This window comes from Eptesicus fuscus, chromosome 12, assembly GCF_027574615.1.
Source record: "Eptesicus fuscus isolate TK198812 chromosome 12, DD_ASM_mEF_20220401, whole genome shotgun sequence".
NCBI classification, from domain to species: Eukaryota; Metazoa; Chordata; class Mammalia; order Chiroptera; family Vespertilionidae; genus Eptesicus; species Eptesicus fuscus.
In genome coordinates, this window is record NC_072484.1 from 83,564,092 (window position 1) to 83,590,314 (window position 26,223).

At 51.8% G+C, this 26,223-nt stretch overlaps 1 protein-coding gene and 2 non-coding genes across 4 annotated transcripts in view; 2 read left to right on the forward strand and 1 right to left on the reverse strand.

Annotated features, from left to right (window-relative positions):
- The first annotated feature begins 522 nt into the window (after positions 1-522).
- LOC114234038 (small Cajal body-specific RNA 17) lies at positions 523-659 on the forward strand. The gene has a single exon (XR_003620237.1). It is a non-coding gene; the product is annotated as a small Cajal body-specific RNA 17 (non-coding RNA).
- An 82-nt stretch (positions 660-741) lies between these two features.
- On the forward strand, positions 742-817 carry LOC114234035 (small Cajal body-specific RNA 18). The gene has a single exon (XR_003620234.1). It is a non-coding gene; the product is annotated as a small Cajal body-specific RNA 18 (non-coding RNA).
- A 9,258-nt stretch (positions 818-10,075) lies between these two features.
- MYO5B (myosin VB) overlaps positions 10,076-26,223 on the reverse strand; it is a 210,242-nt gene continuing 194,094 nt past the window's right edge. For both annotated transcript variants that reach the window (XM_054723615.1, XM_054723614.1), the window contains exons 31-39: positions 24,146-24,239; positions 23,118-23,261; positions 19,806-19,957; positions 18,350-18,439; positions 16,994-17,144; positions 15,387-15,672; positions 14,078-14,252; positions 12,521-12,601; positions 10,076-10,567 (exon numbers count right to left, since the gene is read on the reverse strand). In XM_054723615.1, the coding sequence (XP_054579590.1) occupies positions 10,415-10,567; positions 12,521-12,601; positions 14,078-14,252; positions 15,387-15,672; positions 16,994-17,144; positions 18,350-18,439; positions 19,806-19,957; positions 23,118-23,261; positions 24,146-24,239 (1,326 nt within the window). In that variant the 3' untranslated portion in view covers positions 10,076-10,414. The remainder of the gene's footprint in view (positions 10,568-12,520; positions 12,602-14,077; positions 14,253-15,386; positions 15,673-16,993; positions 17,145-18,349; positions 18,440-19,805; positions 19,958-23,117; positions 23,262-24,145; positions 24,240-26,223) is intronic.

The window sequence follows — 26,223 nt, forward strand, 5'->3', positions numbered from 1 at the left end:
GCGGTCTGGGCGCCATCCCTTGAGGGACCAATCAATCACCCTGGGGAGGCGGGCCTTGCGAGTGGGGTGGGTTTTTTTGTTTTTTTTTTGGCCTCAAATCATTGTCTTTCAAGACTGTACCTGCTTCCAAATCAAAAGAATGGTGTGACTACCCTGTCCATCCTACCCTGGCCTCTATCCGTCTCCCCCGCCCGCGCCCCCGGAGGGAACTGATCTTCCCTTCCTTTCCGCCAACGAATTTCCTTAAACCTCGGGTTAGACGTCCGGCCACGAGCTGCGCGGGTTTGCGGGAGGTGGGGTCCAGGTGGGCGGGACCGGACGTCGTGTGGGCGGGGCTCGGAGGACGGCACGGGGATTGGTTGAGTCGCCCCGGGGGCGGGCTTTTGCGTAGAGCTAGGGCTGAGGCCGAGGCAGCTAGGCCGGCGGCGGGTGGCTGGGTCGGGTCGCAGAGTCGGGGGGGTGGAGGGGGTGGGGGGGGGGTTGGTGTTGGGGCGCTGCAGTGAGGGTCGTAGGGCAGGGGTGTCCCCGGGTCCCCAGTGCAGCCCCGGATGAGCCTGCAGTATTTTCCTTATATGATTGGGCCCCATGGCTGGCGGCGACGCTGGCCCGGAGCCTGAGAGGATTATAAAGGGTCGGCGAAGTGGGGCCGGGGGCCGGGGCCTGGGGCGGAGAGCGGAGCCGTGGGTTAGGCTAGCGACGAGGGCGGTTCAGGGAGGCCTCTCCCGCCGTCACTGTGAGCCCTGGTCGATGATGAGGAGACCACTGCGCAATCTGAGTTCTGGGAACCGGATGATGGAGTGTGTTGGCACTGAGACCGGGCGAGCGGGCGGCGACCCGAGCGGAGATGCGGTAGATCCGCAGCGTCGGGGCCGGAGGCGGGCCGGGCTCCTCTGGGCTGGGTGGGCGCGGGTGGCGGGAGGCCGGGAGGTGTCCTGTGCGCCGGCAGGGAGGGCCCGCTCCGGTACCCTGCTTTGTTTACATCTTGGTGGCCCTCTCACGTTGTTTGTTTTCTGATTCCTTTTTTTTTTTAATTGTAAAAACCTTTGAACATACAGGAGATCCACCAACTATAGTCTACAGTTGGTAACATTTTACCATATTTGCTGTATCACATCTGTCCATCTGGTTGTTTTTTTTCCTTTTTTTAAAATGCAGAACTTAGTACCATTCACCCCACGTATTAGAGGTCAATATTTATTTACAGTTCTTTTTAAGTCAAAATTCTCATGCAATCAAATGTACAAATCTTAAATTGGATGAATTTCGCAAGTGTATACACTCTTCTAACCCAAACCACTCCGGGCTATCAAAATATAACTAGGACATGTCCATCACCCAGAAAAGCGCTTCATACGCCTTCCCACACGCCACCTCCCAGGCAGCCATTGTTCCCCCTTTCTCACCACCCATTGTAATTTGACCCTCTGCTTTACCCCTTTTTCCTTTCTGTTGCTTTAAGTGAACCCTGAACTTTGGCAGTCGACTCAGTGCACACTTTAAAAAATATGTATGCTCCTTTTTCATAAGTGTATATAGTCCGTGGAATTTGGACTTGGAGTTGATCAAAGCTTACCACACACTTGATGGTGGGCTTTTTTTTTTTTTTTTACCCGCATCTCCTGGATGATGAACAGGGAATAATGAAAATAAAAGCTGCCAATTTTGGACACCGTGTGCCCAGCAATTGTACCAGGTGCTTACATACACTGTGTATAATTTGCATACCCAGGTGGTATAATAATTACTCTATAAAATAGAATAACGTACAATTCTTCCACATCAGAGAAATCTGAATTGAGATGCATTCTGCAGCCCCAGGAGATAGGGGGGTTTCCTTTCTCGTTTTATAAGTCAAGAAGCGTAGGCCCAGAGAAACCAAAGAACTGGTAAAGATTCAAATCTAGAAAATTGCTGAATTAGAATTTTGAGCCCTCAGTTCTCAGAAGCCCAAGGCTCATGTTGTGTCCAGGGCTTCCAGGATGTGGAATATAGGAGTAGGGTAGAAAAGATAACTATCATTAGCTAGATGTTATAGAAAACAGGAAAGGAGGAAGAAATAAAGTATTTGGAAAGAAATCTGGCTAAGGATAACTTTCTATGCTTGTCAATGTATGGTGGTTTAGTTTCAACCTCACTGTCTTTTGTTTCTAAATAATGGGGTTAAGTCAATTTTATCTTTTAAATGTCATTTACACATGTGTAACAGAAATATTTCTTTTTTAAAATATATTTTATTGATTTTTTACAGAGAGGAAGGGAGAGGGATAGAGAGTTAGAAACATCGATGAGAGAGAAACATCGATCAGCTGCCTCCTGCACACCCCCAACTGGGGATGTGCCCGCAACCAAAGGTACATGCCCTTGACTGGAATTGAATCTGGGACCCTTGAGACCCTCTATCCACTGAGCCAAACTGGTCAGGGCAGAAATATTTATTATGAATGACAGTGAATGCTCATTTACTAGGAAAAAAAAAAAAAGATAAATGTTAATTAGAAGTAGATGAAGAGAAGTAAGATGCTTGGATAATGATGCCATTTGAGATGTGATTTTTGTGATCCATAAAAACAACTTATCCATGAGTGAACTTACATTAAGTTTCATGTTCAAGGCAAAGCACTGGGAATGGTTTTTAAAACCATCTCCATTGTACTTTAGCTAATTTTTAATAGGTAACAAGAATACAAATAATTGACCAGGAGATCAAAACAGCTCATATGAAAGATTGACATTGTGGTGAGTTTCTAAATGTTAAATACAGTATGCACTGCAAAAATGATTGGAATACTAGGTTGATAAATCTTTAGGTTTTTGAAATGTGGTGATGGCTGCTAAAAGACGTATAAAATAGTTGCTTTATTCCTAAATTTTTTTCTCTCAGATCTCAGGATAGTTTTTTTTCTGGGCTTCAGTTATGAAATGGGTAAGTCTTGAATTTTTACAGAAGTTACTGAAAAAATCCTATATAATAAAAGCCTAATATGCAAATTAACCAAATGGCAGAACGACTGGCGGAAGGACTGGTTGCTATGATGCGCACTGACCACCAGGGGGCAGATGCTCAATGCAGAAGCTGCCCCCCACCCGCAGGCCCCAGGCCAACCAAGGCAGGTGCCAGCGGACCCCCCCCCCCAATCTCCTTGCCGGTCTCCCCACAGAGGGAGGCAACTGGCAGTGGCGGCAGGGGGTGGGGCTGGTGAGCGGGTGACACCAGGCTGGCCAAGGCAGGTGCCAGCGGGGGCCCCCTGATTGCCCCGCCAGTCACCCCACCGGTAGGCCCTGATCGCCGGCCAGGCCTAGGGACCCTACCTGTGCATGAATTTTGTGCACCGGGCCTCTAGTATCTTTAATAAGAACTCATTAATTTGAAGTAAGTTTCATGAAGAATGTACTTTTAAATATTCATGGTATACTTCTAAATTATTTCATGCAAGTATATTCAGATGTGTCATTTTTACTGTCTAAAGCACCACTTTAGTTGCTTCCTGAACTCCTTAGGTTAGAAGTCTTCCGGGAACAAATTTGTTGTAAAAAAAAAAAAAGCTTACCATTGTGAGCCCCCAGGACATGAAACATTCTAAAATTTTGTGGCTAAGTATAACATTAAACTAGCTAGAAACCCCCGATTAACTTTTATTATTAACTTAGTACTAGAACCAAAGATACTAGCACCAAAATAGAGGCAAGGAAAGTTACTCTCAGAAAGTAGAAGGATTTATCCAAGGGTGTATATTAACATTTGGTAAATGGTAGAGTCTTGGAGTTCTGACTCCAGGACCAATGCTTTTACCCTATGTCCGCATTTTCATTCCTAAAGTTCTCATTTTGCTGAAGTGCTCCCTGAATTACTTCATTCTACTCTCAAGTAATCCTTATGACCATTTCTTTGAATTCTTTATCTGAAAAATTACTTATCTCTGTTTCACTGGCTTTAGTTTCTGGGGATTTTTGTTTGTTTCTTCATCTGAGAGATATTCTTCTGTCTTTCATTTTGTTTGACTTTCTACATTTGTTTATATGAATTAGACAAAATAGCTCTGCCAAGAACCAATTCCAGCATGTCATAATTACAAGAGTTTCACCAAAAGGTTGGTGAAGCTTGGGGAGCTCAACAGGGTTGAGTCAAATGTATTTACTTGTTGGAAACAGCTAAATGGCACTTCCCCCAAACCTGAATAGAATTGTCTGCTGCCAGACAGCTCAGGGCATTTTATTGCCTCCTGTTGGCCAAACACCTGAGCAGCTGTAGGCGATTCCCCAAACTGACAATGTTTCTGTAACCCTACCCTTTGAAGTGTATTATCTCCATCTTGCCTTAGGACAAATTGTGTTGAATAAAAGCAGGGTCCTGAGTCAAGGAGAAGGAGTCTTTAGCTCTTTCGGCTGAAGATCCTCTGACCCCCAATGACTTTCAAAATTATCTTTCTTCTCCAGACTCTTTAATCATCTACACGCAGCCCCTTTCTCTAGAATGCTGAACCCTTTGTAAGGCTGGGAAAAGAACCCCAGCATAGCTCGTTCTCTCAGTCTTGAAAATATGGGCTGTGTAGAAGTGACCTCTGTGTAAACTGTGTACCAGGTGGTCTTGGCAGGGCTGTTTGGGCCAGGCGGGCACTTGCTGTGCCAGGCTGGAGTGGCCACTTGTGTGTTGCGACACCCTGTTGGCTCTGCTTGCTCCCTTTGGGCTCCGGGCCAACGTGGGCTCCAGGCAGTTTGGCTGGGAAAGCATTGCTGCAATCTTGCAGGTAGGCCACAGCATGCGAATAGAGCCACACCCATCCTGCCGAGGTAGAAGGTAAACATTAGTGTTTACCGGCACCTCCAATCCTGGAGAGCCCCCCCAGATTTCAGAGAGCTCTCATGATTTCCTGATCTTCTCCATTCACTTTGCTTGTTGTGCAGAAGCTGCTCAATGAGCCTTTTGTTGTCTCAGGAGGAAATGCTATGTGTACATAGTGGTATACTTTAGTGTGCTCGTAAGGGGGCGAGTTCAGGGTCCTTCTGCGCTGCTACCACCTTGAACTTCCTCACATGTTGCTCTATCCCTCCTGTTTCATTGGTCAGAATTGAGGTGTATGCCCCTGCCATAGCTGCAGACATAGTTTTCCTGCTGAGGTCTTTTTAAAATTTTATTTTATTTTTCAATTTCCACAGACATACAATATTATATTGGTTTCAGATATACAACCCAGTGACTAGACGTTTATATAACTTATGAAGTGATCACCCCAATAAATCTAGTACCCATCTGACACCATACATAGTTATTGTTGACTATACCAGTATTCCCGATGTTGAACTTGATCTCCCGTGACTGTTCTGTAACTAGCAATTTGGTACTTCTTAATCTCTTCACCTTCTTAACCCATCCTCCCAACTCCTTCCTTTGGCAACCGTCAGCATGTTCTCTGTATCTATGAGAGTTTCTGGTCTGCTTGTTTGTTTATTTTGTTTAGATTTCATATGTGATTTCTGTTTGACATATTTCACTCAGCACAATGCCCTGTAGGTCCATCCATATGGTTGCAAATGGCAAGATTTCACTCTCTTATTTTTCACTTATCTATATATACAAAAAGCTAATATGCAAAGTGTCCCCTCAGGAGTTGGACCAAGACACTGGGAGTTGGACCGAGAGACAGGGAGTTCAATCGCTCGCTACGATGCGATGTGCGCTGACAACCAGTGGGCGGCGCAGAGTGAAGGAAGGCCCCCACCAGCAGCCGGGGAAGGGAGGCCCCAGCAAGCAGCCGGCAGCCAGAAGGCCCCGATGGGCCCTGATCACCGGCCAGGCCTAGGGACCCTACCCGTGCATAAATTCCATGCACTGGGCCTCAGTATTTTATAAACTCTTTCATACAGATCTTATAAATGTTTTCCCACTGATTTTTTTTAATGCCATCCTTACCAGGAGCAAAGTTATACGTATGACTGAGTCTCTTCCTACACCAAAACTGCCTTGTTTGAATTCTTTACCTTTAAAGTAATTTCTCAATAAGTCTTGTTATTCTATCGGGAATGTGCCCCCACCCCAACTTTTGTAGGCTGTAGTTCGCTAACCTCTGGTTTAAACAATCATGACGCATGTTTGAATATAGGCCCCAGAATGATATTTCTCAAGGAAGCATTAAAAATAATCTTTTCAACCAATATGTAGCTACAGAGTTTTAAATTTCATTTAGACCTATCACAGCACTTTATTTATTCAAAAGTATTTATTTCCACAAATTTTTATCCATAGCTGAATATTACAGCGACTAGTACAAGCATTTTTCTATAAACAAAGGTATAGTTTACAGATTTGTTCAAAATGAAAAAATATTTTTATTAGTGTTTCTTCTACAATGTCAGATTCACCCCTGAATATGTGCACCCTGTCAGAGAGGCAATCCTTCACCTAAACATGTTGGTGGCAAAGTGTTATATCCAAATCTGGGTTATTCTGATATGTGTCACCTTAGAAAGTATCTTAAATTCATTTCTGATTGACCCTTTTATCTGAATTAGATATTTTTGAGGAAAAACTGTCTTTAGTATCTAATGACCTTTATAATAAGAGAAAAAAAGGTCTCGTGTTTTATTGTCATTGGCATAAACCACTATTTTTCTGATTACCCCCTAATTCTCTGATTATGGCACCAATATGTATAAAAAGTAAATTATGGATATTTGGCTCATGCAGCAAAATAATTTGAGAAACAGACTTCAGAGAAATACTCTATGAGGAAAAACTACAGGGTCCTGCCCCATGCTGTCACACTGTAATATCTGTTTAGCCATACAGGCATTGTACAAGGGTTCAATTTAGGACAACCTTGCTGCCTTAGAATTAGGTCAACCATATGAAAACTATTAAATTTACTATACACCAAAGAAATGGATTCTAATTTATTTGTTACTATAATCTTAACACATTATTTAATGTTCTAAGTAAATATTTGATGAATTGATGGTAGCAGTGTTATTTTTCTAAATTTTCCAAGTTCCTAGTTTTGTCTTTTTTTTCTTTCTCTCTCTCTCTCTCTCTCTCTCTCTTTTTACAAAAGCCTTAAAATTTAGTATAGGAAAATCAAGAGAAGACACTTCTGTTGACATGCTCCATGAAAAGAGGGAAAAAGTCTTTCCCTTTGAGTCTAATCTGCTTGCCAGGTACCATATGTGGAACCGCAGATATGATGGACAGGGAGAATGCATGTCAGTAATATGCTTGCCAGCTTCAGCAACAAGTATTAATCTATAATATCTATAATAATAAAAGCATAATATGCTAATTAAACCGGATGGCCAAATAGCAGAACGACTGTCCCGACAACCTCCCGACCTTCCGGATGAAGCCGGGCTGCGAGGGCTGAGCCCCTTGCACAAATTTCATGCATCAGGCCTCTAGTATGTACATAACACACATTGCTATAGGTAAACAGGTAGGTCCCCTATAATACTTAAAGCACAACTTGTTTAATCTATAAATATCTGCTTCTTAGTAATCTTTAAAATGCTTCTAATGTTTTAAAAGACAAAACTTCACCATATGTTATGCGAGACATTAAAGTTCTTCCCACAGCAACACTTACTTCAGAGAACTAAGTGATAAGTCAATTATCTTAGTAACTGCTAAAGGCACAGAGTGAGAAAAGTGTCAAATAAATTATAAATATTAAAAAATAAAGACATATCTAGAACAGAGTTCAAACCTTTATGTTGAATTAAGTTATTTAAATTAAAAATACTGATTTCCTGAAGTTGGAAAAAGTTTGAGTTGAACTGACTTTAAAAAATGCAAAAAAATATAAATGCTAACAAAAGATTACAGTTTCTCTAAAGATGCTTATTCCAGTCTGTAAGTGTTAAGTTAAATAGGACAGATCTAAACATTAAGTAACCAACTACTATATTGTTTTGTTAGTGGCCTATAAAAGACTATTTGTTTCTAAGTATATATAAATTTTGTTCCAGTGAAACACCTTTATCTTTTGGAAGAAGAGAACTAAATCTGCTATTTCTTAGCCTAAGTAGAGGACTGTTCATACGTTTTCCATTTATTCTAATTGCCAAGCTTTCATTCAGTGAGTTGTTGGCACATGGTGATTAACCAGTGACAGCAGAGAGGTAGTGACCCAAAGAGATGGAGAGAATGAGGGTGTAAGTCAGGATGTAAGGACAGTAAGCCGTTGCGTTTATGGAATCACTGCTTTCAAACCCCTTGACACTCTGACAAGGCATTTTTGGTTATCTTGAAGAGTAAGGACAGTCCTTATATGAGAGACTCGGTTTTAAACTACATTTCAGTAAAAGGTAAATTATCCTATATAATAAAAGGCTAATATGCAAATTGACAGAACGGCAGAACTACCAGTCACCATGCCATGCCCTGACCATCAGGGGGCAGATGCTCAATGCAGGAGCTGCCCCCTGGTGGTCAGTGTGCTCCCACAGGGGGAGTGCCGCTCAGCCAGAAGCCCTGGGCTGGACGCATGGTCAAGCACAGCAGCAGTGGCGGGAGCCTCTCCTGCCTCTGCGACAGCGCTAAGGATGTCCAACTGTGGGGAGTGGGCCTAAACCATCAGTTGGACATCCCCCAAGAGCTCCTGAACTGGGGAGGGTGCAGGTTGGGCTGAGGGACCCCCCTGAGTGCACACATTTTGTGCACCGGGCCTCTAATACTTAATAAACATCTTTAAAAAGAGGGAGCCATGGACCCAATTGGTTTTAGACTGGCCCTCCTAACACAGGCAGTGTGTGGGTCGAATGGTGTGTGTCATGAATGTCAGATGATGTCACTGTAGTTGGGAAAGAAGCTCAGCTCTGCATAGATACCCAAGAGCAGCCAGGATGGTGAATGTGGCGGTAGAGGGGGTAATGCCAGTGACAGATTTGGGCATGGTGGTCGGCAGCCTTTGCCCAGGTGCTATGCCTGTTCTGCCCAGTGGGCAGGGAGAATGACCGAGGAAGCTCAGCTGTAAGAGCACAGTACACAGGTTGACTGGTTAGGGCTTGGTGTGTGTTGTTTCCAAGAGCCTTTTGAGTGGCTGCATTAAAGGTGGGGTGTGTGTGTGTCTGGCAGGCTGTTCTATGTGTATTTCATGGAGAAATCGTATGTTGACTTAATATAGAGGCTCTATGATTTGTAAACAACATCTGTTCTTATCATGAAAACAGCATACTGTTATTGACCAGAAGTATGGGGAAAAAAATAGTAAAAAAACGGGTGTAAAGAATATGTAGGATTTTCTAATTGAATGCCTGATTTTGAAGAGATGATGACAAATTTGTGAAAGCAGCAAACATATAAAATCTGTTGTAATATCATCAAATACTCTTTTAATCTTTATTTCAGAGCAGAGATACTTATGATTTTTATGTGGCAAATTTGAAACATGAGAAGAGAAAGCTGACTTGTTATTCTTTTTTAAAAAAGAATACTTACAAAAAAAATACCCCCAAGATCTTTTGTATAACTTAATCCTTAAACTGATTTTTAGAAAGGTTTTTCAAACCATCTGATCCTCAAGACGGTTTGCTCTCCTGTATTATTTGGGTTATCTGGAATCACCAGTGCGTTCTGTGATGTTCTCATTGGAGGCTTCATGGCAGAAAGGGACTCAAGGCTTTCATATTGACAGGTTTGGTTCTTAATCTGTGAATAAGAGTTGCTACTCCTTTCTAACTTTTAGCTTGCATAGGTTTTCGTTGACTCGGGAAGTACATGGACTAGCATGGGAAAGGTCTTTCCCCCTTGCTCACAGCCTTGGTTGGGGACAGCAGCCTGTTTAGCATAACTCCAATGGACCCAGGACTGCACCAAAGCGTTTGAGCACAGGAGGAACTGCCTCATCTAGCTTTGCTTCAGAAACCAATACTCAAAAAGTCTGGCCTGGAGGTCAGTTACGCCATTGCCTCTGCACCACCAGGCATTAAAAAATATCTTTGGCAAACCTCTCAGAAGGCCCAGGCCTGTATTCCTGCTCTCAAAACATTTCCCCACAAGCTCATCCACACCTATAGCGGGTCACCCTGGGGAGATGTCACACTATATGACAGTGTCAGGGGCCTCTGAAGGCAATTTATGTGACTCACATATTTTTAATATTTTATTTTGGACATTCTCCAGTTATATGCAAAGATCAAAAGAAGGCAGTTTCCATTTTGTAGCTTGGCACATTTTTTATGGCCATGGGGACTGCTTTGCTTGGTGGTATAGATTCTAATGCGTACTTGTTTATACTGGAATCGTACTTCAAAAAATCTTCCATATTTTAAGTGTTTTTATTCTGAGCAGCAGGTACAAAAAATAATGACAGATGTGTTCTTCTTCTGTCTAGTTCAGCACTCTGCACATCCTCTCCGTGTCTGGTTTGATCCACTTTTAAAGATTGAATAGATCCTTAAATCGAGCCAAAGTTGGAAATGTGCATCTTCAGACTTCATTGAGAAACTCCAGATTGAGACACGCTGGGATGTGGATGGAGTCCATAGTCAGAGCGGACGGGTTAAAGGGGAACAAAACGGGAAACATGTGCTTGTAGTCTAACAGCAGCTGCTGAGGGTCATTTCGATCTTGTAGTTGTGCCTGAGGGGAAGGACAAGACCATGTAAAATACTTATGACACCTGCAAACATTTCTCTCCATCAGTCAGATGATCAGCAGGCTCTGCTATGAAAGGGCTTGAAGAAATTGTAAAGGTGTTAGAGGACGGTATAAAAATGGGACAAAAAAGGTTAACATACGTATGTTATTACAATTCAGCAGCAAAAGGTGTGTATACATTTAATTATTTAAAATTCACAAAGTACGTGTAGTCATTTCACAGGAACCCTCTTGTGAATCCTTTATGAGTTTCACAACCCCCCCAAATTAACATTTTCAAAGGTTGACATAGTCTGCCCATACTGCCCTAGCAAATGGTTTGCTTTAATGACAACTTGTGTTTATCCTACCTAAGGTATGCACAAACATAGAAGGATGGCGTGGATGACTCCACCATTTCCTCTGAGTACTGTCTAGGGAGCAATAAAACTTAAAACTATAGCTGGAAAAACAAACAAATTTTTAAATCCTCACCAGAGGATATGTTTTTATTGATGAGAGAGAGAGAGAGAGAGAGAGAGAGAGAGAGAGAGAGAGAGAGAGAGAGAGAGAGAGAGAGAGAGAAACTCCCATCAGTTGCCTCCTGTACGCGCCCTGACTGGGGACTGAACCTGCAACCTTTTGCTCAAACCAACTGAGCCACCTCGTCAGGGGACAGGATTTGTTCTTGATAGAATTGCCAAATGCTGAAACTGACTGCTGAGGAAGACTCGGAATCTGATTGCATATATCTTCAGAGAATATCCGACCAACCTCCAGTTTACCTTTCTCCTCTGTCCTTCACTCAAACCCAAAGTCTGACTTGGCATATAATCTTTCACCTTTGGTCTGAATTCTGTTCTTGTAAACAGGGCCCTTGTAAATTTATAAGCAGTTACTTTAAAAACAATTAAGACTTTCTAAACTTGCACTTTGGTTTGTGTAAAGTGTAAAAATCAGTCGTGGGTCAGATATTTCCGTGGCTTCTCTGTCACCCAACTCCTCCCCTTTCAGCAGTGGACTGCACATCCGTCCTAATAACTGGACTCGCCCTCAGTGCCCCCTGCCTGCCGGGGTGGCCGCGTTGGCGCGTCTCTGCCTGCTTCTCTCTGTGGCCTGGATCTTCACTAACCCACTGCCTTTACCCCACTGCACTTAAGAGAACAACCTTTGATCTGTCTTGGCCTCCCTCCCTTGACCTTCAGCCTCTATCCTCTACTTATACACCGTGCTAAAATTAATTCATCCGTCTTCCCTGTTCCTGCTCTGATCACTTTCCCCCATTTCTCTTTATCCTTGTTTCGTGTTGCCGTGAATTCACTAGCCGAAGAGGTGTTTCCCACACCCAGTGGAGAAGTGTTCACTATTTAATCTTGGTATGATTCATCGTTCGGATGCTGTCAGCTATAGTCACAGTACAGGTCAGGCACTCAGCCAAAATCACCCAGGGCTCAGCTTTAGGAGGCTCACCCTTAAGTAAGAAATCCCATCATTGAAAGATAGATTTTAATAATCATTTCCCTGATGTTTTCTTTTGAGCATATTCCTAAGGGCAAATATTATAAGTCTTACAGGAAAGACTTAAGAGCTCAAATTGTTCTCTTAAAAGAACATTTCTAGTCCCATTCGTGAGTAGGGTTGATATTCTTCCGCTTACTTTGTTAATGGCACTTGGCACTATAGTTCAGTAACATGCTGTTGGTGAATGAAATAATGCTTAGACTGTGTCTAAAATCTGAGAGGCAGAGATGATAAAAGTTCAGTCTTCTGTGTATATAGTAAGTTACTCATGGGTGATGTGGTTCAGATTTATATTTACCTAAAGAATGTAAGGCCTTTTATCATATAATGTAACCAGTATTTTATTAATAAAGGGAAGGTTAAAAATCTAAACTTTCAATTTCCTTTATTAGTTTTAGACTAAGAGTTTATAAAATTGGTTATTTAAAAACTCACCTGGATTGTGCGGATAAAGCCCACTGTTACTCGTTCTTCAAATTCATTCAAGGGAGTATAAAGGTTTAAAATTTTGACAATCTGTTGGAATAAAAAAAGTTTAGCAGAGAGTTAAATGAACATAAGGAAACTTGAATTTTAAAGACCATGACATTGACACGAGTCCAGTCCTCTGTAGACAGCCGCCCCACAACAGAGAGCGGCAGGAGTCACAGTTAGTAAAGGAGTTCCAAGCCTTGCCTGGTAGGTCTGAGCCTTCTTCTCACCACCTTCCTTTCTCCTCCAGCCCCTCCCCCTATGCTCTGTGGCTTATAACGTGAGGATTTTAGGAAACCTGAAATCCTCAGCCTCTTATCTACTCGTAATTTAAGGGTTTCTTCAAAAGAGTACTGGGATCTTACCTTAGGAAACAAAGGTCTTATTTAACCAGCACCCCCATCACTTATAAAGGAACAGATTTTTTTCTTATTTGAGTGGAGGATAACCTTTGGCTGCCTATCAATTGTTTGGTGGAAGAAGCATGTCCCAATGCCAATCAATGGCAGTTGCGTTCTGGACATAAACTTAACCTTTTGCACTCAGATGTCGAGTGTGACTCGACACGGTTAGCATCGGTAGCAGGAATGGAGAAAAAGCAAGCGAGTGCAAAGGGTTAATATATTTAAAAGGGAGGAGAAAAAGTTTGAAAAGTTTCAGCACATTTATAGAAGGGAAGCAGTTTTCTGAAGAGCTTGCTATTTCGTCTTTTAATAGTTCATGGAAGAGGTAAGGAAATTATTTACTTAGTGTGGATTTTGCTGTTCTTTAGGTACTGGGCAGGGAGAAGGTACATGATTTAATTTAGAAAGTCTAATTTCCTTGGTCTCATTTTGAGGAAGGGCAGGGTCCCCCTGTGTGCGGACAGGACTTATCTTTTCAGACACTAGTAATAGCTCTGCAACCCCGTCCGAGCATAAATACATTTTTTTTTTTGGGGGGGGGGCACTTAAATGCCTCTGGATTCTTAATGATTTTACTTAAAACATCTAAATGGATTCTAAATGAAAGCATGAGCATAATGAGATTATAATTTTTAAGAAAATTTATTTAATGCCAAATGCCTGATTCTGCCGATTAAAAAAAAATTAAATTTCTCGGCGAGAAACATCCCCGACTTCAGTGTAAGTGTTTAACAGAAGTTTGCACTTCAGGTGATGTTTGTGGGCTTACTACCTTATCTAAGTGTGCAAGAGGAAGCAGAAAGTCAGTGGAAAGCAGTGGCATCTCGTTTCACAGGCCAAAGTGCTCTCTGGCTCACGGAGGGACATCGGCTGCACTTCGGACGATATCACCAGGGGACAGAAAGGCTGGAAGCGCAACCCCGAAACACAGCCACCCACGGGCCAGAACAGACTGGGCATGCGGCTGGGCAGGCTCTGCGTGGCTGGTGGACGGTGTGCAATGGGGGAGCAGTGGCCATACCTGCTGGGTGCTCAGGGCGGTGCTCAGGGAGCAATGGGGGAGCAGCGGCCGTACCTGCTGGGTGCTCAGGGAGCAGTGGGGGAGCAGTGGCCGTACCTGCTGGGTGCTCAGGGAGGTGCTCAGGGAGCAGATGGCCTCGGCGTCCTCCGGCGTCTTCTTCTTTAACTGCAGGAGCTGGGCTGCTTGGATCAGGGGTTCCATGGTTTGAACGGCTCCGCTCTGGTGAAGGTTTCTCCCTCGAAGCCACTCCTCCAGTTGACTTATGTTGTACCTTGGAGGTAAAAGTGGGTGCGGTTAGCCAAGCGGCCCTCCTCATTCAGGATGAGCACCCCTGCTGTGTGTACTCTGCAGCCTCAGCACTGAACCACGGTATCAGTCTCCTCACTCGAACTGTCCCACATGGGCCAAAGCTTGAGAAACGCCATGCTAACTTTGTGTTGAATGAATGGGTGCCTAAAACAAAACATGAAGTACCTAGAGGGGCTGTATAAGTTAATGGGGAAAAGAGGCATTAAATACACTGAATTAAAACAACTAACCTACATAATAAAAGCCTAAGCGACCATTACGGCGGAACAACCATAATGACTGGTCACTATGATGCGCACTGATCACCAGGTGGCAGACGCTCAACGCAGGAGCTGCCCCCTGGTGGTCAGTGCGCTCTCACAAGGTGGGCACTCCTCAGCCAGAAGCTGGGCTGTCGGCTGGTGAGTGCAGTGGCGGTGGCAGGAGCCTTTCCTGCCTCCGCGGCAGCGCTAAGGAGCAGCGAGCAGGCGGGTGGTAAGGAGCCAGGAGTCCGGGATTGTGAAAGGGATGTCTGCCTGCCGGCTTAGGCCCAATCAGGCCTAAGCCGGCAGGCAGACATCTCCCGAGGGGTCCCGGACTGCAAGAGGATGCAGGCCAGGCTGAGGCCACCCCCCACCACCCCAGTGCACGAATTTCGTGCACGGGGCCTCTAGTATTTAATATTCACAAACATACAGGGTGGAGCAAAAGTGGGTTTACAGTTGTGAGTACCTGAAACACAGAGTTTATTCTTGTATTATTATTTACTAGTAATTGTATTTTCCACAGAAACCACTGGACCACGCTGTGTTTATACTTCTGTGTGCACCTTCCTGGCACTCACCGCACTGATTTTTCTCTCGGACCTACCCGCACTGTCTTCAGTCTTTCAGTTAGAGTATGTGAATGTCTTTAAGCTTTGAACCAATTTGTTTACCACGTCACCATCTCAGTGTTGGATGAATTTCCCCAACACATGAGAGGCGAGGGGTGTGAGGGGCACGCCGACTGGGACAGGACTGCCCGCTGGGCTTGGATTTCACTTGCAGAGAGGAGTCTCGGCTCTGGCCCCGGCAGACACCCCCCCCCTCCGCCCCTCCCCCGGGCCGGCCCCCACCTGAGCTGCATGCCCGTGCTCCAGGAGCACACGTCCTTCCGCAGGAGCAGGTTGTTGAGCGTCACCGCCGTGATCATGTAGAAGAGCTGCTTGAACACCTGCAGGATGATCTCGGGGTCCAGGCCCTGGTCGCACATGACCGCGTGGAAGGAGCTCATCTGGCGGATGACGGCTTCCAGGCAGTAGGAGTGGTCCCCGTCCGCCATGCTGGACGAGCGCTTCCGGTAGCCCGTGGGCTTCACCCCGGACAGGCCCTGGATGCTCTCGTTTTCCAACATGGCTGAAACTGCAAGGAAAGCGCATTACAGAGGCCGGCACGCCCCCCGAGGCCCCCCAAGACCTGGCATCCGGGCCATTCAGCCCTCTAGCACCCAGGGCCGTGGCAGTGGTCCCCGCCAGAGGGTACAGTGGCCACATGCCCACAACTCCCAGCGTCGCACACACATTCCTAAGGCGTTGGTCTCTCTGGAATAAGGGAGCTGTTGGCCACCTTTCCACTGGCATTGCCTGGGGGTGGGACAGAGAGAATGGGCATGTACCAACTCGCTCTGTTTCTGCACTGGATTCTGGGTGACGGGTCCCCGGTTTGGAGAAGTGAGCCACGGGGGTGTCGTCCTGGCCCTGGACCCAGAGATCCTGCCCGTGTTCAAACGGCTCCTCTACCTGAGCCACCGACACGCACACCTCAGGGTGCCGCCTGCCCCGTCTATCGCGCAGCACTCGACTGCGAGCCGGGTACTCCAGGTTCAGGACTTCTCTTCATCTCCCAACCACCTATTTGCTGAGGGAACCGAAGTGTACGGAGGTCACACTGCTAGGAAGTGGCAGGGCCAGGGTTTGAAGCCAGGCCAGGCCGACTCCAGAACCGGTGCTGTGTGGCACGCTCCGAGGAGGGAACTGGGAGTATTCCAGTTCTCCCAGTGTCTGGTGAGGACAGACTGTGCCTCCCAGGGAGATTTCAGACAGGAGGGAGAATGCAGAGTGACCTTATCCAGGGATATACTTCTGGACGGCATGAAGGACTCTGTCCTACTTGGAATCCACCTCGAACCTGCTTATGTTGCAAGAACCTGGGGAAAGCATGGTATGTAGGTGGCGGGACCATTTCCACCCCAGCCGTATGGGACAGCGAGTGTCCTTCTTTCACCTTAAAGAAGAACTGCTTTTTTTCCCCCAATGCTGTGTCATGTTCAATGCCCAGGTGCACTGCCCTGGACAGAGGGGGTGCTCGATCGCATTTGCTGCATGAGCGCTCACCACTGCTTTCTTTCACACGAGCACAGTTAATGCTTTCCTTTTCTCATAAATTAACATCTCAATGGGCAAGAGGATTCCCTATTTTTACTGCATATGTATTTATGCCTTTTGACCTTACATTTATGACCTGTGGAGGCTAGTTTGTTTGGGGCAGAACGACACCATGTACTACAGAAGAAGAGAGATGGGAAAACGATGTATCTTGTACTACGGACTCGCCCTCGCCGGGAGGTCCTGGCTTCTGGGGGCTGTGCCCAGGAGACCCAGTTCCCTAACGGTAGGCAGGGCTCCCCACACCTTCCCCGCCCTTCAGACCCGTGGTGAGGACGGGAGAGCTGCTGCCAGCTTACCGATCATGGGCTGCAACACTCCCTCGGCGATTTTAATGAGCTGCTGGTAGATCTGGATGGACAGGTCGCTGAGCACCTGGCGGTACTCGGTGAGGTCGAAGTTCTTCAGACAGTGCTCGTTCTGCTTGGCCGTGTTCTGCGTCATGAAGCCCTGCAGCGGGGGAGGCTGGCTTTATGGAGGGGCTGGGGTCTGCCCGGCTTAGCAGCAGTCCTGTTTGCTCTGTGTTTATCTGATGTTCTGTGAGTCCCTGCCAAGTCACATGACAAAGGGGAACGACGGACTGGGACAGAAGAGTTTATTGCCCCCGGCGGAGGAGTGTGTCCATCAATCCTGCTCTGGCACAGAAGATGGACTAGAGGGAAGCTTTGAACGTTGTTGTGCTACGTTCAGTGACACGCGTCTTGCCCTTGGGAAGGGTGGAGGCCGAGACGTGAAGGGAGGGAGATAGGAAAGGCGAGGAGGGGGAGGGGGCAGTGTCTGGCACAAGCTGGGTTCTCACAGGTGAGACTGGCGTGAAAACGTGCAGCGTGTTCCCGGCCCCGGGCTGAGTGCAGAGCATGGGAGCCAGTGCTGGGAAGGCTGGACTCGGGTAAGGCTGGGCCCGAGCAGAGCATGACACAACGAGGTCAGATGGGTCGCAGGCCAAGGCGCCACATGTGGCTAGAAGCCAGAGCTGGGCCTCAAGGTCAGCCTGTGCGAATGTACTGGCGATTTGGCACCTCTTTCCTGGGGCCCTCTGTGTGCCCTTTAAATGGACACACTCGTCAGCTGGCGTAGGAGACAGTCTGACGCGCCAGACGGCTGGGCTTCCTCCCAGCAGGCACTGCTCTGCAGGCTCTTAGGAAACTCAGTCTGCAGGTGTCCCTGGAGAGGCCCAGGTGCTCTCAGACGGGGGTGGGTTATGCAAACTCATTTCCTAACGCCGCTTACACAACCCAGGGCGGGGAGCCCTCTGGGGCCCTCGGGATCAGGGGGCCTGCCCCATTCCTGTTTCTAGCTCCAGGTATAGGAAGGCTGCCCAGGGCCTGGTCTCAAGGGCGCTCCCCACCCCTCACCCCCTCCTTAGGGAGAGGAACGGGACAGAGCAGGCTGCCCAGGGCCTGGTCTCAAGGGCGCTCCCCACCCCTCACCCCTCACCCCCTCCTTAGGGAGAGGAACGGGACAGAGCAGGCTGCCCAGGGCCTGGTCTCGAGGGCGCTCCCCATCCCTCACCCCTCACCCCCTCCTTAGGGAGAGGCACGGGGGACAGAGCAGGCTGCCCGGATCTGAGGTGTTGCTGCAAGAGGAGCTGCTGGAGGGTTGGGGCACCTGAGTGGCTGCTAAGTAGCCGCTGGGGGCTTGTCGGGCGCACTCACCTCGTCCCCACTGTACTGCTTCAGACAGTGGAGCAGGCGGCAGGTGTTGGACAGCCAGAACGACGTCATCTCGAAGTCGTCGCTGTGCTTCTGAGAAAGGAAAAGCCGTCCTCCTCAGGGGCAGCGGTTCCCACGGGTCCCCCGTTTCCCACGCGTACCCGCGTGCCCCTCGCAGACCTGCCGGTCACAGAGGCCGGCCCACTGCCAGGAGGCTGTGCTGCCCTCCCGCCACCGCTGGGCACGGCACACAGACCCTCCTCCTGGGCCCCTGGCCAGTGGCGCCCACGCCCACGCCGGACAGGCCGCTTTCCAGCTCAAGGAGTGACCGCGACGAGCTGGACCCCAGGGGCCCTGGGCGGGCGGCCCTGGCAGGTGCGACTCTCAGTGACCCCACGTGCGAGAGGCAGGCGCAGGCCGTGAACGAAATGTTCTGGGGTCCCGTTTACCCAGAGGTGGCACGGCCCCCGTGGAACTCTCTGGAACATGGCTACAAACCAGCCGCTGCGGTGCAGTTCCTGCACTAAAACCAATGATTCCCGCATCGCCTCTGCCGGGGACGTTTGTTATTAAGTCTCAGATAGCGGAGCCGGTGAGACAGAACACGGAGCTGAGAGGAGGTGACGGCGGCCGGGCCTGCTAATGGAGCTGCTGGTTGGGAAGGGACCCGAGGTCAGTCCTGGACTCACTAGACTGGCCGGGCACTCGTGAAAGAGGTCACGGCAGGAGACACAGTGGGAGAGTCGCCCGCATTTAGACGGGTGTTTGGAGCCGGGAGTGGATGAAAGTGCCTACGAAACCCACGGCAGAGGCGGGGGTGCAGCTACCGATGCGAAGCTGCAGGAAGCTGGGAGGAAGGCGCCGTGGCCGCTCAGAGGAGGGAGGTCGGGTCTGGGCGCGGTGCTGTGCTGCCGAGGATGGCTTGCATCCTGAAGTGGCAGCTCGTGTGAGAATGGGAGAAGACGGGCTCTCGGGGCAGCGCCTGGGCCTGCAGGGGGGTGTAAAGCACCTCCCCTCCCGCCTGCTGTCCGTCCACTCCCCCCTCCCCGCCCCCCTCCCGCCGCTCGCCCGTGTGGCCAGGCCTCACCTCCCTGCGGGGGCTTACTGAATGGCAGCGCCCCTCCCTGTGCTGCCACCTGGGAAGCAGGCACCAGCCCCTTGGGAACCAGGGAGAGAGAGGGTCTGTGTCAGGTAGGTCCCCTCAACGCTTCAGGGCGGGGCGGCCACGCGCTGAGGATGGACGGCTTCCCAACGCTCCGGGCCCTGGGGTTCCTTAGGGCCGCCGGGGCCGCCCCGCTCCTGGGCTCCTGCCATCTCCGACCTGAGCATCCTTCCCTGGGGACCGCCCGGTCTCCCAGGGACACGCGTGAGCCGCTGCCGCCCTCCGGTCACGTGCCGGCGGAGCGGAGCCTGGCGGACCCGGCTGGGGAGAAGCCACGGGAGCAGAGTGGACACGCACCTTGAGGACTTTCTTTATGCCGTTGATGGTGGAGGTCAGCAGGGAGTGCACCTTGAGGTCGTCGTTGACGTAGTCCGCGTGCCGGACGCACATGTAGAGGATGTAGGCGGGGAGACAGGGCACCGCGCCCGCCAGCGCCTGGGGCTTCAGCTCTGACCGCGACAGACACGAGGGTTAGGCTCACAGGCGGCGCGTGGGACTGAGCACCACGTCTGCCCGCCGCGCACGGGCTGGAGGAGCAGGGAGCCGGGCACCCAGGGATCAGACTTCCTGCCTCGCCGTAGTCCCGGGAACTGGTTAAACCCCTCACAGCCACGGCCAGCCGGCTCACTACGAAGAGCGTCGGCCTGCGCACCGGAGGGTCATGGGTTTGATGCCGGTCAAGGGCACGAACCCGGGTTGCAGGTTTGATCCCCGGTCCATCAGGGCTTGTGTGTGGGAGGTAAACAGTTAATATTTCTCCTCTCTCTCTCCTCCCCTCCCCTGACCCTTCTCCTCTCTCTCTCCCTCTCTCCTCCCCTCTCCCAACCTTCCCCTCTCTCTGAAAATCAATGGGAAAAAATATCCTCACTTCTCAGGTAAGGATTAAAAAACAAAACAAAAACCCAAACAAACGCAGTCCTAGTCATTCAGTCTATACCCGTGGTTGGCAAACTGCGGCTCGCGAGCCACATGAGGCTCTTTGGCCCCTTGAGTGTGGCTCTTCCACAAAATACCACGGCCTGGGCGAGTCTATTTTGAAGAAGTGGCGTTAGAAGAAGTTTTAAGTTTAAAAAATTTGGCTCTCCAAAGAAATTTCAATCGTTGTACTGTTGATATTTGGCTCTGTTGACTAATGAGTTTGCCGACCACTGGTCTATCCCATTAGAACAGGCTCCGGGCCGTGTCCTCACAACACGGAGGACAAGAGCCAGCAGCGGCTCCCGCCCGCATTCACACACAGTGGCCATGGTCCTCGCCAAGGGCCGAGGCCAGAGGACAGCAGAGACTGGAGCTGGCTCCCCGCCGGCCCGGCGAGGGTCCCACAGCACTGCTGTCCTGGGCGCCAGGGGCTCTTCCGCGGCAGGAATGAGCGCCGGCAGCCACTCCAGCCCCGTCAGCCCTCAGCTCAGAACCACCTTCCTGGCAGTGCCTGCCCAGGCGTCTGAGCCTCCCCCCGCCGCAGTGCCACCTTGCCCCGGGTCAGCAGCCGCTCTTGGTCAGTGCTGACTTGGCCGCATCAGGCACAGCCACTACTCCAACCCTCCGACCCCACCCCTGCCCCTCCGGGCGTGCTCTCTCCTGCACCCCTGCCCCCAACACGTGTGCTCTCTCCTGCACCCCTGCCCCCAACACGTGTGCTCTCTCCTGCACCCCTGCCCCCAACACGTGTGCTCTCTCCTGCACCCCTGCCCCCAACAGGTGTGCTCTGGCAGGACCGGAAGGGGCCTGGCCGCTCCCCGTGAACGCCAGGCTCCCGCTCAGCCTCCGGGTCCTCCCTCAGCCCCGGGGGGCCACGGAGAAGCTGCCAGACGGCTTTCCCTTCCAGAGTGAGCAAGGCGAGGCCGCAGCCAGGCGCAGAGCCTGGGAGGTGGAGGAGCTCAGAGGAGAGGCCCAGGGCAGAGCTAAGATGCAGGAGGACGGGGCCTGGGCATCAGACCCAGCTGTGCTCACGGCGCCCTCACCCTTCACTCTCATTACTCCCACCCGATCTCCGCCCAGCCCGCCTCCCCGTTACCTCCAGGCTTGGCATGACACCGGGGGAGGCCCCTCCCCTCCACCTGCAGGTAGGCCGGAGGGGAGGAAGGGAACACCCTCAAGTCTTCTGCCAGGCAGACCCTGGACGGGCTGGGATGTGCTGCCAGCATCTCCAGCTGGTACCTGGCTACTGTCCCCTCGGTACATCCCACCTTCAGGTTAAATCTAACCACATGGGCGGGAGGGCTGGGCGAGGTCAATGGGGGAGAAAGAGGACATAGGTAATACTCTCAACAATAATGATAAAAAAAAAGAAAAAGAAAAAAGTGCCAATACAGGCCTCAATGCTCTGGGTACAGGGCTCCCATTGGGCAGTTACAGGCTCAGAGATGGCGGGGCGTGGCCCTGGCTTTAATGATAAGGCCGGTAACATTCATTCGGAAAAATGTATTCGAAAGCCCATACTTCGACCCAAAACGGCTGGCATCGAGCCTGACGCGTGCGGAGATGGCACCGCTTGTCCTGCCGGGGCGTGCTCTCCTGGGGAGCATGTGACTTAGGCCGTTTCCCGGCCTCGCTGGGTCTGCCCGCGGAGCGTTAGTGTCTCGGGAGCAGGGGCCACAGCAGCCAGCCAAGGCCGGGGACCTGCGGGCGGGCAGTCATGGCTCGGCGTTCGCTTGGAGGGGGGTCTGTGGGAGGGAAGGCGGCGGGCTGCGCTCAGGCAGCTCAGCGGGAGGGGCCCTTGCCTCGGCCACCTGAGCAGTGACCGTCTCCATGGGGATGAGGGTTTGTCACTTGGAGGCTGTGACCTTTGAGTTCCAGTCACTAGAGATCAAAGGTTCCTTCTTAGCAGCCTGTTTGAGGAAGTGTGAAGTGAACCGACGTCACACTTGGTTGTTGGACAACGGGGGGGAATGCATCCTTTAGAGAAAGAGCTGTACCAAGCTCTGCTACTACCACGGCGAAGAGCCGAAGCCACGCTCCCTTCCTCCTGTAGCCCTCGGCACAGCGGGCCTCGATGCATTTAAATTTCTCTGAAACAACGCTTACCTCCTGTTTGAGCTTCCAATGCCCCTGCCAAAGCTACCTCTTCAGACTCCTCACAGTACAGAGGGGCTGTGTGCCTTAACATCACGGTCACCCGCGCTATATTTCACCAGCTGGGGCGGGCGGGGCCAGCATCCTCATCCCCGTTTTACAGGCGGGAGCACTGAGGCCCCGCAGAGAATGGAGCTGATGGCTCAGGGCCCAGGGGACCAGCCCACCAGCGTCCTCCTTGTCTCATCCGGGACTCTCTCCTCTCAGACGCTCCCTCTGGCTCTGCAGGCGGCTGCTGCACCGGGCCGGGTGCCAGTTAGATGGGGAACGAGACGAGAGGCGAGGGCACCCATACAGTTGACAGGCCAGGCCCAGGGCTGGCGAGGAAAGCAGCTCCCTCGACCCCGACCCCGGCATCTCAGCCCCCACACAAGCCACACCCCCCAGGAGCTCCCGGCACTGCAGCAGCTGGAGGCGGGGGTGGGGTGGGGTTGGAGGGGGAGCGTGAGAGGGGCAGGGGCTGCGCAGGGGAGGGAGGACGGGGCTGAGGAGGCGGAGGGTGACGGGAGAGGATGGGTGGGCGCCACGGGTCCCGACCTGTGACCAGGTTCCGGATGAGGAGGGCCTCGTCCTCCCGGCGGTACTCCAGCATGCCCTGGAAGTCCTTCTCCTTCCGCTGCACGGCCACCTGCCTGCTCAGCTCCTGGTGCCTCTTCCCGTTCTGGGCTAACGTCTGGGCAGCTGAGCGGAAGGAGACCGCTGGTCAGGGGGTCGGGAGGGTGGACAGAGCCCCCGAGGAGAGGAGTCACGGGTTCAAGGCGGAGCAGTGTCAGAGAGGAGCACATGACTTATCAGAAAGCCACCCGAGCGACCAGGAGAATGGCAGCTCGAGGAATGGGAAGCAGAAACCCACAGAGGGAGACGGGAAAGGGGGCAGAAATGGAGCGAGCTGGCCCGGGGCTGAGCAGGACAGACAGCCCTGCCCTCTTAGAGCCTCGTCTGGGGCAGCAGGCGGGCAGCGCTGTGCCCACAGGCCCCCGGGGCGGGACAGTGAGGGGGGCGCAGCCCTGCCTGGGAGGCAGCTCCTGAGTGAGGATGGAAGGAGGGGCGCATCCAGGTGCTGAGGGGATCAGGAGGGTTCCAGGCGAGGTGGCATGTGCAAAGGTGGGGGGAGGAGGGGTGATACGGTTAGAGTTGCAATAGGGAGTCAGAGGAAAAGAACGTTCTGGATGCTCCTAAACGAGCAGCTGAAATCTGCGTGACCTCTGTGGGCAGAAGCTGAGTCACAGAGCGGCCCTCTCCTTCCTGACCAGCTCGGCATGCGTGAGGCCCTGGGGGTGGGGACTCCAGCGTCAAGCCCTTGGAGGGCAGGGCCACGGGCCACTGGCTGTCCCGCTCTCCAGCCCTCGGAGCTCAGAGGGAGCACCAAACACCTGCCGTGTCCGTGTGGTTAGGCCAGATTCTGGTAGGCGGAGTCAGGCCCAGCTCACGGGTCGGAACGATGCGGTGCCGTGGCCGGGCTGGCACCGGCACCAGGAGCGGGTGAAGTGGAAGGACCGGCAGAGGGAGGCGGCGTGGCGAGCACACCTGTGCCCCCACAAAACACACGCTCACGCACACCTTACCTTCCAGGTCCTGGACTTTCTTCATGTGAATCTTCAGTTGTTTTTTGAGTTTCTTCTCATTCTTTTCCAGCTTTTCTACCAGCTCTTTAAGGTCCTGCAGCAGGAGGTGCCGAGTGAGAGCACTGCTGACCCGCCCTGAGGGCAGGGCCGGACCTGCAGTGCAGCGTGAGCGGAGCCGCCGGACAGGACGAGGCTCTGTGCCTGGCCAGGGGGCCCGCCCACGAGGCTCACTTCCCCCTGGTCTGGACCCAGGGAGCGGCAGGGAGGTCAGAGTTCATTCTCACAATCAGGACGGACCAACTCCTGGTTCAGCTCTGGCTGCTTGGTGCCCTGCTGACCCCCCTGGCTACTTAGGCCCAGCGCCTCCGGTTGCCATGACAACCCCCAAGAAATACTCAGCCTGGGGGTCCCCAGCTGTGTGGGCAGCACCCCCGTGGGAAGGGGGGACAGTGTGACGGTGGGGCAGGCACTCAGCTGGAAGGGCCATCAGGCTGGTGAGGCCCTGGGGCCCAGAGTGAACGGGACCCGGCCCCTGCCCCCTGTGGCTGCCAGTCCCCAGCAGCCATGGCCCTGGAAGCAGCAGCCCAATGGGGCCGGGAGCAGCATTAACGTCACCCCATTGCATGGGGCGGAGTCACCCCTACTGCATGGGGCGGAGTCACCCCTATTGCATGGGGAGAAGTCACCCCCATTGCACGGGGCGGAGTCACCCCCACTGCATGGGGCGGAGTCACCCCCATTGCATGGGGCGGAGTCACCCCTACTGCATGGGGCGGAGTCACCCCCACTGCACGGGGCGGAGTCACCCCCACTGCATGGGGCGGAGTCACCCCCATTGCATGGGGCGGAGTCACCCCTACTGCATGGGGCGGAGTCACCCCCACTGCATGGGGAGGAGTCACCCCCATTGCATGGGGCGGAGTCACCCCCATTGCATGGGGCAGAGTCACCCCCATTGCATGGAGCGGAGTCACCCCCACTGCATGGGGCGAAGTCACCCCCATTGCATGGGGCAGAGTCACCCCCATTGCATGGGGCGGAGTCACCCCCATTGCATGGGGAGGAGTCACCCCCATTGCATGGGGCGGAGTCACCCCCATTGCACGGGGCGGAGTCACCCCATTGCATGGGGCGGAGTCACCCCCACTGCACGGGGCGGAGTCACCCCCACTGCACGGGGCAGAGTCACCCCCACTGCACGGGGCGGAGTCACCCCCACTGTACGGGGCGGAGTCACCCCCACTGCACGGGGCGGAGTCCTCTGGCCGGGGAGGCAGGAGCCCCATCAGCATCACCGCCTCCGTGCCCAGGGGCGCACGGGAGACCGAAGCAAACATGGCCCTGGACGGCAGGAACAGCCGGTGCAGGCTTTAAGGCTGGCCTGCAGGCGGAAGCCGCGATTCTCAATCGCAGTGCACGGCCTGGCGAGCCACAGACCTCGTTATGGGGTATCGAGGACGTCAACTCTTTATCTTCATAAAAAACCTTAAAAAGCTCGTTCACAGCACGTTTGGGGCAAACAGAAGGGAGCACAGTGCTGGCCCCGCGGGGGGTAAACTTGGGGAGCTACTGAGGCCACAGCCCTCGGGGCTGGAATTACGGAGACTTGGGGAAGAGCGAGTGAGAGCCACAAGGCATCTTGGAAACGGGAGCATGCCCGGACCCCTCTCAACTCTCCCAGTTGCCACCAGAAGAGACACCACCTCCTCCCTCCTGAGGCCTGTGAGTGTGTCCCTGTGATGGCTCCACAGGACGCCGGCATCAGCACGGCACCGGGTGTGGTCCCGGCACAGCCTCGCCCTCCCTGCAGGAGGCCGGCACCAGCTGGCACGAGGGAAGCACTGATGTTTGCTCAGCGGGGAACCCTGCCCTGGTGCTCGGTGCTCGGTGCTCGGCTTAAGGGCGCAGCCTCTGAGGCTCCTCCTGCTCAGGCCCCAGGGCCCAGGGCGGGGCCTAGGGGGCCTCAGTGCTGCCTCCCGAGCTAGCTCAGGGTGTCCTGTGAGCTACCTGTCCCTCCGTGGAGCACAGGCCTCCACACCACTGGTCCTATGGCCCCGGGGGATGGGCCAGCCGAGGCC